The sequence below is a fragment of the Neophocaena asiaeorientalis genome, unplaced genomic scaffold (assembly GCF_003031525.2).
Source record: "Neophocaena asiaeorientalis asiaeorientalis breed wild unplaced genomic scaffold, Neophocaena_asiaeorientalis_V1.1 scaffold327, whole genome shotgun sequence".
Classification (NCBI taxonomy): domain Eukaryota; kingdom Metazoa; phylum Chordata; class Mammalia; order Artiodactyla; family Phocoenidae; genus Neophocaena; species Neophocaena asiaeorientalis.
The window spans coordinates 2,871,999-2,885,139 of record NW_020174560.1 but is presented as its reverse complement, the minus strand read 5'-3'; the positions used below and the strand labels follow the sequence as shown (position 1 = coordinate 2,885,139).

General features: G+C 39.9%; 1 protein-coding gene across 5 annotated transcripts in view; it reads right to left on the bottom strand.

The window, feature by feature from the left end:
• DGKE (diacylglycerol kinase epsilon) overlaps positions 1-10,423 on the bottom strand; it is a 26,330-nt gene extending 15,907 nt beyond the window's left edge. For 2 of the 5 annotated variants that reach the window (XM_024757583.1, XM_024757580.1), the window contains exons 1-2: positions 9,220-10,118; positions 1,283-1,442 (exon numbers count right to left, since the gene is read on the bottom strand). In XM_024757583.1, coding sequence (XP_024613351.1) covers positions 1,283-1,442; positions 9,220-9,674 — 615 coding nt within the window. In that variant the 5' untranslated portion in view covers positions 9,675-10,118. Of the gene's footprint in view, positions 1-1,282; positions 1,443-9,219; positions 10,119-10,236 lie in introns of those variants that run through there. The other 3 variants (XM_024757581.1, XM_024757584.1, XM_024757582.1) reach the window with 3 other exon arrangements.
• Positions 10,424-13,141: the final 2,718 nt, after the last annotated feature.

The window sequence follows — 13,141 nt, the reverse complement described above, 5'->3', positions numbered from 1 at the left end:
GGACCGGGGCACGAACCTGTGTCCCCCGCATCAGCAGGGGGACTCTCAACCACTACGCCACCAGGGAAGCCCCATTGTTCTACTTTTGATTCCTGAGGCAAGGAATAATTTCATTTGTTCTTCCATATAACTGTTGTGTTCAAACACCTGAAGCATATATTGTTTATCGGTCTTGTCTCCCAGGCAACACGCTTCAACCCTTCTTAGAATGGACATTGATCTTCTCTGCTCTCTTAACCCTGACTGTCCTCTTCTGGATGAATCCTAATTTTCAAGCTTTTTTTTTTTTAATGGGATATTCAGAAATAGAGTCAAGAATCCAGAACTGTACAAAGCCCAAAGTCAAATGAAATTAATGTTTCTCTAATCTAACCACTTCTTTCCTCTCCCCTTCTCCTTGTGGATATAACATTAATGAAGATGTTCCACGGTTTTACTTAGTGATTCTCATCCCCTATGATCTCAGATTGAATTCAGATACATAAGCGTTGTCCATTTAAAAAAAAGTATCACAGCAACATTAAACATGTTTTAAATTTTAACATCCCTCTTTCTTTTGCAGGAATATTGACAAAGATGACATTTAAGATATAAAATCCGAACTTGGAAAAAACACAATTTAGTTTTAGAATGAAATCGTTTAACTACTTTGGGACATTCAAGCAGGAAATAAATGCAGATTTTACAGTTTTTGCTTCAGAACTACATGAAGACTGAAAGATGTCTGTACCAATTTTCATACACATACATACTGCCAAGTATTGTCAACAGCTTTAATGCTCACCATTATCTGTGGGAGCATCTAACGTGCGACATAAACTTATCTCCAGGCCCCTACGTGAGGTTCCAAACGAAAAAATTCTTTTAGAACAACGTGTGAGGAAAATCTGTTTTCTTTTCACTGACAATAATCATGAATCCCAAATCCGACTGTTCATCAGAATCATCTGAGGACTTAAACAAAATACAGATTCCTGGGACTTACCCTAGATCTACTAAATCAAACATGGTGATGGAGGTGGGCTCAGAAGTCTGTATTTTTAAAAAGCTCCTCAAGTGATGTGGACTCAGTGATTTAGGATCCACTAATATAACATATTCCAATTTCCCTTTAGACCTGAAAGAACTCAAGCGCCAAAATTTGTGGCACATCTTTAGCAAGTGGGTAGGGTATTATGGCTTACCATAATGATTCTTTTCACACACACAGTTGTGTTTCATATATTGACTTAAATTAACTTTTTGGAAATCAGTTACATAAGGAACAGTAAACTCTGATTACCATTGCATAATCTGTTTTTTTGTCTTTACGCATCTGATTAATGGCGGTTAAATAACTTGGTGGAATGATGAGGTTTTTGAATTCTCCAAAATCACACTGTTCATTCTTTAAGCTATTTTTCATACACTCATCATGTACTGTTTTCTGACACCAAATGCACCTGAGGGAAGGAAAAAACAAAGACAATAATTAACTTTAAACCACAATCTTACTCATCAGCAAACCAATCATTTTTGTCAAAAAAAAAAAAACTGAAATAGTAATTTCATCACCAATTAAAAAGTCTGGCAAGTAAAAAATTTATAATTGTACCTGCACAGTGAAAATAGAGCAATAAACTTTTTTTTTAATGCCCTTTTTTTTTGGGGGGGGGGCCATGCGGCATGTGGGATCTTAGTTCCCTGACCAGGGATCAAAACCGTGCCCCCTGCAGTAGAAGTACAGAGTCATAACCACTGGACTACCAGGGAAGTCCCTAGAACAATAAACTTTGAGCATACTTGACAGTTTAATCTAACAGTGGTTCTTAAAGTGCAGTCTGGGGAAGATCCTTTCAGGGTGTCTCTGAGGTTAAAATCATTTTAATAATAATATGTTATTTCACCTTCATTCTATCCAAAGTATACGGTGGAGTTTTCTGGAAGCTATATGATATGTACTAAATCAACAGACTGAATGCAGAAGTAGATAGGAGGCGCTAGCTGACTTCCACACCAAAGAAATGTACCAAAAAAGTAAAATGATGCCAATCTTCTCACTAAATTTTCACAAAAATATTTTGTTACCATTATTGTTATTTTTAAAATGAATATTTAAACAATTTCTCAGTTTTAATTTACAATGTGGTAAATATTAGTAGATATAATCCACATAAACAAAGCTGGTCTAGAACAATGGTTTTGTGTACTATCGATTTGTGCTTGCTTTGTCTGGGGTTCATGAGGCCTAAAGGCCTTCAGCTTAAATGCCCCATGGGCCTGGGTCCTTAAAAGAGTTCCTCAGGGTCCAGTGTGAAAACCTCCTGATTTATAACCATCTGTAAACACTTTAGCAAACATAGTAAAACAGTCAACTTCTTATTGGCAGTTAATATGAAACTAATCTATATGTTTGCATCTGAAGTACAGACAGATATTTATGTTCAAATTTGCCTCTACATTTGAATGCATGCATGAAACAAGCAGAGAATAGTGCTGGCAAAGGTCCTGGGTTTCTATTATTAATCTACTAAGTATTTAATCCACTCACAGATAAGGCAAAGCTGACTGTACAGACAAAAACAGGTCAACAGAAAACAATGGTTATAAGTAAATAAATTAATTAAAAATAAAAAGAGGATAAAAACTCTTTCACCCCAAGGTCAACTCTCTTGGACTTCTATTTTAAAGTTTTTTTGCAGCTGGATGTTCAGTTTTATCAAGTAATTACTGCTATTAACTCAAGAATCCTATTTACTGCCCAAATTACAATTATCTGCAAGGATAACCTTGTTAACACTTGCTTTCAACCTAAGCTTGAGAAACGACGACAGACTGCTAATGCAGCCAAAGTATACCACCTCCACCTACTGCTCTACTGTTAACTTTAAACTAGTATATTATTACTGAAAATAACCTGTAAGGAAACCCACTGAATTATTTCACAATGGTTTCCTCTGGGAAGAAAAATGGGACCGAGGGACGAGAAGAACATTCTTTTTTTACTCTATGTTCTTTGGTATTGCTTGAGTTTCTAAACACCAGTATGTATTCATGAACTACTTGTATACATTTTAAAAACTGTATTTTAGATGATATTGGCTTATGCTTTAGAATTTAGAAAATACAGAAAGACATAAAAGTCATCCAGAGATAGTTACTCTTAACTTTTTGATGTATTTATTCTCAGTTTTACAGTCCCTATATATTTATTTTTCAGGTTAGGGATATGATGTATTTTTATATATATATCTGGACAGTACTTTTCTTTGGAAATTGTATCATGAATTCTGTCCTATGCCATTAAGTATTTTTTAAAAAACATGGTTTGTTAAGAATATTAATATCATATCACATGGATATATCATAATTTTTTGTGAATTGATTCATGGTCTATATTCATCTTTTACTAGGTTTTAATAACTGCATGTACTTTTAATTTATATAGGATATCAACTTCTTTTCTGTCATAGTTATTGCAATCATTTCAGTTTTCTCTTAAATTTACCTTTTAATGTACTTTAGTTTATTTTTTGCTAGACAGATCTGTATTTCCCTTTGTGGTTTATTTAAATGCTTTCATGCTCTGAAGTCCTTTACCTTTTCAAATTAGATATTTGCCTATAGCTATTCCCCCCACACACTTGTTTTCATATTTATGCCTTTAATTCAGTGCTTCTTAACCTTCTGGGGCTACAGATTCCACTGAGAATCTCATGAAAGTGTCAGGCTTCCTGGAACCTTATCTATCTATGAACTAAGAACTCCTGCTTCAATCCATCTGGAGGTTATTTTGGTATAGAGTGTGATATGAAGAGTCAACTTTTATTTCCTCAAAGAGCACATGTCCTAGCATGATTTATAAAGTAATCTTTTCTACCCCACTGATTTGTGACACCTTTGTCATTTAATAAGTTCTCATAAATTTCAGAGAAGACTCTTGAACAAGGTGATGGCTATTATCAGCCTTTGCTCTGTAAAGGTAAAGCCAAAATACTTACTCCTTATTCAGCTTTATATTTTTCCTGAGAAATACCACAATCAAAATTGAGACCTGTTCTTGATATATATTTTGTAATTGCTATTTTATTTGACCTAGATTTCAAACCTGATGGGAAAATAAGACATTACTAATAATGTCTTGATACTTTAGTTTTAGCAGTCATGTCTTTGAGTGATTGCTTATGATCTTTATCCTTTCCCCAACTTTTTTTTTTTTTTTTTTTTTTTTTTTTTTTGTGTGGGGGGTGCGCAGGCTCAGCGGCCATGGCTATGGCTCACGGGCCTAGCCGCTCCTCGGCATGTGGGATCTTCCCGGACCGGGGCGCGAACCCGTGCCTGAACCCGTGCCTCCTGCATCAGTAGGCGAACTCCCAACCACTGCGCCACCAGGGAAGCCCTCCCCAACTTTTTATTTTGAAAAATTTTAAACCCACACAGAAGTCAAAAGAATAGCAAAATGAATACCCTTAAACCAACCCTTAACTCTGATTCTTAAGTAACAATTTCTCCCACATTTTCTTTCTCTCTTTCAAAATAAACTCACATTTTGCTGAATCATTTGGAAGTAAATTATGGACATCATGAGATTTCACCTTTCAGTACTTCAGCAAGTGTTTCCAAAACACAATGATAGTCTCCTTGCTTTTATACACACACACACACACACACATTCTTAAGTAACAATTTCTCCCACATTTTCTTTCTCTCTTTCAAAATAAACTCACATTTTGCTGAATCATTTGGAAGTAAATTATGGACATCATGAGATTTCACCTTTCAGTACTTCAGCAAGTGTTTCCAAAACACAATGATAGTCTCCTTGCTTTTATACACACACACACACACATTTAAGTTTTATTGGAGTATAGTGGATTTACAATGTTGTGTTAGTTTCAGGTGTACAGCAAAGTGAATCAGTTATACATATATCCACTCTTTTTTAGATTCTTTTCCCATATAGGCCATTACAGAGTAGTACTGAGTGGAGTTCCCTGTGCTATACAGTAGGTTCTTATTAGTTCCTTGCTTTTAAAAGTGTTTTTGCATTAAAAAAATTTTTTTTACAGGAACACAGGTAAGCCCACCACCTATATTCCAACATTAATATATTAACTGTAATTGCTTTGTTTCATTTCTAGCTATCCATTAATCTATCTTATTTTTGGTGCATTAAAAATAAATCGCAGACATTAGAATATCTCTTAAACACCTCGGCAAGCAGGCATATCATTACCTTGAGGTCAGTATTTGTTTATAGGTTTTTTTCTTTCAATGTAAAATTTATATACGATGAAATGTACAAATATGTACATATGCTGAGTTTTGACAAGTAAACATAATTATGTAACTTATCCTTATGAAGACACAGAACACTACCCTATGTGCCATTCTTGTGCAGGAGTATGACTGTTTTATTAAAAAAAAAAAAAGTCTTCTCTAAAGTTACCTGTTCACAATAGCTCTCTTCTTTAGTATGCTGGAAGAGGCAACAGAACTATATGTGAAGCTGAGATGGTCATCTATGAAATTCACACTAGAATGGGGTTGGCAAACTACAAATACATCTGCCTCCTAATTTTGTGAATAAGTTTTATTGGAATATAGCTACGCCATTCATTTATGTACTGTCTGTTGCTAGTTTTGTACTATGATGGACGGTAGAGTGAAGTAATTATAACAGACCATATGGTCTGCAAAGCCTGAAATACTCAGTTTGGCTCTTTATAGAAAAAGTATGCTCACCTCTGCTCCAGAAGATAATCTGGTATCCTTTCTTTGTTTCATATAATTAATGAAATGAATAAACATTAGAATCCAGAATCATAAAGTTTAAGTTCAAAGCCTAGAGTAAAGCTGCCAATGTAATTACCTTCCAAGAGTCAGAAGCCTGTTTTATTAATCACTGTGTGTGTGTGTGTGTGTGTGTGTGTGTGTGTGTGTGTGTGTGTGGAGGGGGGTGTAATGAAGAAAAGGCCTTATAAATAAAAGGTTTTTTAATAAATAAAAAAGTGTTTTATAAAGGTTTTTATAAATAAAAATACAATATAAACCAAAAAGTTTTCTTAATGAGAGACAGAACACTATAAGGAACAAAGGTTTACTCAATAAACATAATGAATACTTAAAAATAGAAACTGATTTCCTGTTTTAGTCAGAATAGAGGTTAGAAGAAACAAAAGAAGTGTGGGGAGCAGTGTTAAGATGATACTAGGCGCAGACATACCCTGCCGTGGTTGGGGCAGAGGCAGGAAAACACAGAAAAGAAGCCTACAGGGAAAATAGGATCCAGCACAGTGCCTGGCACCAAATATATGCTTAATATGTGAAAACTAAATAATGACAGTGAGTATAAATTAAAAGTCCTTTGTCACTTATTCTGTAGCCTTTAAAATCAGTTACCACCTGTCATATGGCCCTTCAAAATGCTACCTTGTTGAACAGTCTTCACAGTTCACTTGAAATCTTAGACTTCCCAAGAATGTGACGCAGACACAGAAGGAGCCCTCCCCAGGGCTGGATAAAATCCAGAGAGGGACAGTCTGGTCTGTGTTTAAAGGTTGTAAATATTTATTCTGTTCCTTTTTCCAAAATATCTCACTCCTACAGAAGGTCACAGCAGACTGTAATCCTGCATAAAATTATCTGCTAAAATAAATCAGAATATTATAAAATACATACTACTTCAGGACACTTGCTCTCTTCTCCTGGGAATAATAAACACTTCCTAAATTATACAGGAACCATTTTTACCATAGGTGAGGAGTTCCAGCATGCTGGGAACAGACTGCTCAGTAACCAGTAAGAACAAGCTAAGGCAGAAAAGGAGACCTATCACTGACATGTTCACTGTGCTCAAAGGAGGGAACACAAAATTAAGGACAGAGGCTCATGTTTAAGAAGTACATAAATATAGCAGTGGTTCTTAAACTTTAGAATTATCTGCAGGGCCTGTTAGGCAAAGATTGTTGGTTGCCAGCCCAAGTTTCTGATTCAGTGTGTCTGGGCTGGGGCTAACACTGCCAGGAAAAATAGAAGATGCTCAGTTAAATGTGAATTACAGATAAACAACAAACAATTTTTGGTCTAAGTATGTCTCAAATATTGTAAACATTTTATTTTGTATTAAATACAAATATTTTATTTAATTTTGTGTGCTAAATCTAAATCTGTGTTAGAATTTGCATTTGTAACAAGTTTCCAAGTGATACTGATGCTGCTGGTCTGGGGACCTTACTCTGAGAACTACTGAGATATAGGATATGATGTCATGATTAAGAAGGAAAAATTGGGGGCAGGAGTGAGTAGATTAGGGAAGTGTTCCTGGAGTAAAGGGCACAAGATGAGTCATTAGGATGCCTAGAAGGACTTCCCTGGTGGTCCACTGGTTAAGACTCTGCACTCCCAATGCAGGGGGCCAGGGTTTGACCCCTGGTCAGGTAACTAGATCCTGCATGCCGCAACTAAAAGTTCCCGCATGCTGCAACTAAGACACGGCGCAGCCAAATAAATTAAAAAAAAAAAAAATCTTTGAAGGATGCCTAGAAGCTAGCCAGGAGGAGGATACTTAAGCCTTGAGGAAAAAAAGGGTAGTATGAAAAGGGTATTTAAAGGAAACCACAACCAGCCTGATGTTGCTGGTGCATAAAGTTTAATGCAGATGGTGGTAGATAAGACTAGACAGGCAGGCAGGGTCCAGAGAGCACGAGGACCTTGTATACCACGATAAGCATTTGGAGTTAACACTGAAAGACCATCACTTTAAGTGATGGGGGTAATTGAAGGGTTTTAAACAGAGCAGAAACCCCAATCAGATATGCATTTCTAGAAAGATCACTTGGTTGGAGAATCAGAGCATTATTATTATTTGTTAAGGAGTATATGAAATGCAGTTAAGATATTTATAGAAGCCATTTTAATCTAATTCTGCACAGACACAAAGAAGGGAAGGAAATAAAACAATATTCAATTCATGCCTTCTTTCCAACTAATCCCAATTCTCCAAGACTGAAGCTTAACTAGGGAGACAATTATGAAATTTTTTAAAAGCTCTAGCTCTCACTGATGCCAAAAAGACATCTAAATTTGAAAGATATCAAGTAAAAATGGTTATAAATCTCTGTAGTTGTTTAAAGCATATATTTTGGTAACTTTTAAAGTCTAAATCTTAAGTATAAAATTATTTAAAATAAGATTTAAAAATAATTGTTGATATAACAATGCTCATGCTAATTAAAAAAAGGATTTTTAAATAAAATAAACAAAATATAATCAAAAAAGTAACTTGCTATCTCATGCCAGCTTTCTATTTCTGTTCTTAAATATGTTTAGGGACTTTTCAACTTGTCAGAAACAAAACCCATCACAATGAAGATGTCCAGACTTAAGGCAGAGAAGAGGCTAGGGGTTAGTATTCCTAACCCTGTACTGGGGGTTAGAAATCCGGGATGCCAGTTCTACTTTACCACTGAGTAAATTTCTCTGAACTATCAAATTCTCTCAAATGTAAAATGAGTTAGAACAGATAATCTGCAAAGCAGCATCCCCTTTTATTACCAACCTCTAACATGAGGAAAGGACATCTTCACCTATTTTCAGACAATATTTAAGAACACAAATGTGTTGTCCAGTGTGTATTTAAAAGCGATTAAAATATTCTTGGATTAATCAAAGTCACTTGTCTAAGATGCTACAGGTCCTGAAAGACCATCTGGCAAAAGGAGTGTTCTTTTGGAGTGTATTTCACTATAGCACCGAATATAGATTAGAAAAGATACTTAAAGTGCTCCTCTGGAATGACACTTGTTTTCATTGTACATTCATAACACAACACCCAGGATGAATCAGTTTTGAGACTCCAGGGAAAAGTTAAATTTGTTCATACTTCATTTTTTCTCATGCAAAATGGAGCTAAACAATAGAAACAAAAGCTAAAATATAACATACAATGGCCATAAAGTATGTGGCACTTAGAGACCTCTGGATGAAAGTTAAGAGCTAAGTTTTATTACCCAAAAGGGCAAGTTGGCTAAGGAGTGTAGGCTAGATGAATTAACGAGGCAAATGACTATTGCAAAGCTGCCTCATTGTGTATAATACCAGGGCTATTTATTAGCTTGTGTCCTCTAAGTGGGCAGTTGAGGCCATCTGTGGAGATCAAAGCAGGCTGCTACGCCCACTCTTTGAAATCCTGACTCCCTCCAAGCATTGTGGGACAATCAGTACCCACAAAGGCCGTACCTGTAATCGCAGAGCTTGGGTTGACTGCCGCATTGCTGCTTGCAAACCACACAGTAACTGCACAGGGGCACGTTGCCCCGGATCCAGTGGTGGTGCATGGCGTCCAGGGCCTTGCTGTCATTCTTGAGCATGATCTCCTTGCAGTGAAAGCGCTTGTCGGCCTTCTTGAGGCAGCCCTCGTCCACGCGCAGCCCGCAGCAGTCGCAGAAGGCGCCCTGCAGGATGTGCTGCGCGCACACGCAGCAGTAGGTGGGATGGCTGAACAGGTCCGTGTCGCGCCACCCATGCTTGCTCTTGCGGAAGATGTCCCTGCGGTGCAGCTGCCGGCGCGACCGCTGGAGGCTGCACCAGAAGGTGATGAACACGGGCAGCAGCACCGAGCACAGCGTCCACAGGACCAGGTGCCCGTCCGCAAACAGGCCCTCGTAAGGCGCCGGCTGCTTCTCCCCTTCCATCTTCCCCAAGGTCTATTTCTAACTAGGAGAGACACGGGCGGGTCCACCTCGGGCTCGCTGTCCCCGTCCCGCCCTCCTTCCTGCCTTTCAGGGGATCCCAAAAGCGCCGTCGGCCCAGGTGGCTCCGCTCTCTCCAAAGAGGGGCACGCGCGCCGTCTTCCCCGCGGCCCGACCCCAGTGCCTCCGGGTCGCCGCGCCGCGGACCTGCGGCGCCGAGGGGGCGGCGCCCCGGGCTGTCACGCTCCGTCCCCTCCCTCCTCCTTGGGCCCGGCCACCGCCTTCTCACCTCGTCCGGCACGGGGAAAGGCGCAATCACAATGTACAGGCCGCCCCCACGGGAAGGCCGGTGCGGCGCCTACTCTTTGGGCGCGACGGCGCGCGTGGGCCGCACGGAGCCTGCTAGCGCCCGTAACCATTAGCCCACACCCAGCAAACATACGCGTACTGCAGCTCCTGGGCCCGCGCGGCCTCCCAGGCCCGCCCCCGCCCACCGCGCGGCCCCGCCCCTCTCGCGAGGCCTCGGGGGCCAGGGCCCCGACCCCACCCGCCCCTCCGGCCCTACCTAGCCTGGGGCGGTGGCGCGGCTCCCGGGGCCAGGTTTCGGGCCTTCCTCGCACCCTGACGCCACCAGGAGGCCTGCGGGGGCGTGCGGACGCCACTGGAGCTGCCCAGGTCCACTGGAGCCGCGGGCGAGGGCGGGGCCTGCGGCTAGAGCTCGGTGGCTGTACTGAGTGTAATGTGCGACCGGAAGGCCGAGAGGCCTGCGGCTGCAGGGCCTTGGGGACGGGGAGGAGGAGGAGGAGGAGCTTGATGGGAAGGTCGGCCCCCCCGTGGGCGTGGCTTGGGGAGAACAGTGGGCGGAGTAACAATTAGGTGGGGGCGTTAGAGAGGATGGATGGTTGAGTCTTCTGAGTCTGTAATCAGCGAGAGTTCTAGCATGAATGATTTACACAGTATAAATTAACCTTTTCTGTGACTTCCAGCCTCACTGGTGGAGGTGGGAGCTGGCGCAGTTTTGAAAGTTGTAAGGGAGAAAACTGGCAGTTTTGAGAGTGTTATGTTCCGATAGAACAGGACCATCCAAGTAAAAAATTGGTAGCTGTCACCTGCGCTCCCGCTAGTTACTTATTAAACAGAAAGCTGAGGGCTTACTATGTGCCAAGCACTGTGCGAAGAGCCCCAGCTCTCCCAGAGTGCCAGGACTGTTGAAACATGCCTAACAAGAAGGATTTATTAGCCCTGTTTGTAATGGCTTACTGCACCCCAGCTTCAATCTCTGCACTTACCACGCGCCATGCTAAATTTATCATCCCCATTTTACAGATGAGGAAAACAGAGGTACATGATTGTTGTCACAAACCCAGTGTTGGGGCTGAGATCACTTTGTTTTAACTTCGTCATCGAAGTTGCTTCAATCTAAACCATCAAAGAGAGAATTTCTCTTATTTTGTTACTTCTCTGAGAAACTGTGCCCTGGACTGTCTTGTTAAAAAGCAGATTCTTATTTCCTTTTTCAGGGATGAGGACTGAGAGTCTTCATTTCTAATAACTGGTCTAATGTTGATGGTTCCCAGGCCACACTTGGAGTGGCAATGCTGAAACATTTAATAACCTGGATTGTGAAGATTGAGGGAGGGCATGTGGTGAAATGGGAAGAGCAGTTAGATGGCATTATGAGGCCTGGGATCAGATTCCTGCCCTCACACATCTAATTGTATCTTCCTGTGCTTGTCTGTTCATCTCTCTGGGCCTCGCGTTCCTCATCTGCCACGTGGGACGGTTGGATGAGATCTCTAAAGCTTCCCTTCCCCTCTGATAGCCTTCATGTGTATGGAAATATCGTTGTCTTTTATGAATCCTAGTTGAGGCAGAGCCCTTAAATTAATTTAGATTTGGAAAGGTAACAAAAGAATATACTTTTAAAAAGTGAGGATTCCCCCTCCCCATTCCCATTATAGAACATTTGGGAAATACAGAAAAATATAAAGGAAGAAAAAGAATCATCCATCTCTCACCTCAAAGACACTCTATGTTTGAACATTTTGGCCTATTTTCTTCCATTATTTTCTATGGAAACAATGGATAACTTTTTTGTACACATAGTTTTGATCATATGGTAGATATATTCTCTAGCTCATTTTTCATGACAAAATATCCTTGACATGTTTTTATAAATTTATATTTAATGGTTGCATAATATTCCATTCTGTGAATACAGTTCACAGTTCATGTAACCTTAACTCCGTTGTTGGCTATTTAAGTTGTTTCTAAAATATTAGAAGCAACTGGACCGCCTGCCCCCGATGTCAGAACACAGAGGTCATCCGGGATCCCCTTCACCGCGCTCCTGTTTGCACCTTCTGTTTCCTAGGTCCTGTGATTTCCCCTTCCTTGGTGAATTCTCTAGTTTTTGTGGAGCACATCCTTCAGTAGCTTTTAGAGCAAGGGTACATGTGAAGCATATATATATATAGTGTTCTGCCTATGTTTTCCTCTAAGAGTTTGATAGTTTCTGGCCTTACATTTAGGTCTTTATTCCATTTTGAGCTTATTTTTGAGTCCTTGCATGGTGTCTACAAATGTCTCTGTTCCACCCTCCATACCTGATTATTTATCTGCATGTAGAATTCCAAGTTGGAGATAATTTTCCTTCACACCATTAAAGACAGTTCTCCATTTCTGCTTGCTTTTAGTGTTGCTGTAGAGATGTCTGACATTACTCTTATTCCTGATCCCAAGAATGCAAGTTGTTTTTGCTTTCCTGAAACTTGTAGAATCTTCGCTTTTTCTCCAGTGTTCTGAAATTTCACAAAGATGTGCCTTGGTGTGAGTCTGTTTTCATGTATTTTGCCAGGTTTTCTGGACCCTTTCAGTCTAGAAGCTCATGTCCTTCAGTTCTGGAATTACTTTGTTGATTTCCTCCTCTCTATTTTCTGTGTTCTTTTTGAAACTTCTGTTATCTGGATGTTGGACCTCCTAGACCATTCTCTCTCTTTTTATTTTTATTTAATTAACTTATTTGTTTAACATTTTTATTGGAGTATAATTGCTTTACAATATTGTGTTAGTTTCTGCTGTATAACAAAGTGAATCAGCTATATGCATACATATATCCCCATACCCCCTCCCTCTTCTCTCTCTTTTTAAAATAGACTTTATTTTTTAGAGCAGTTTTAGATTCACAGCAAAATGGAGCAGAAAGCACAGAAAAATTATCCACATCCTGAACCAGAGTGGCGTGTTTGCTACAATCCATAAACCTACATTGACACAGCATCATCACCCAAAGTCCATAGTTTGCATTAAAGTTCACTCTTGGTGGTGCACATTCTGTGGGTTTGGACAAATGTATAATGACATATATCCACTATTATAGTGTCATACAGGATATTACAGTGCCCACAAATCATCTGGGTTCTGCTTATTCCTTTCTCCCCAGACCCTCACCCCTGGTAACCACTGATCCT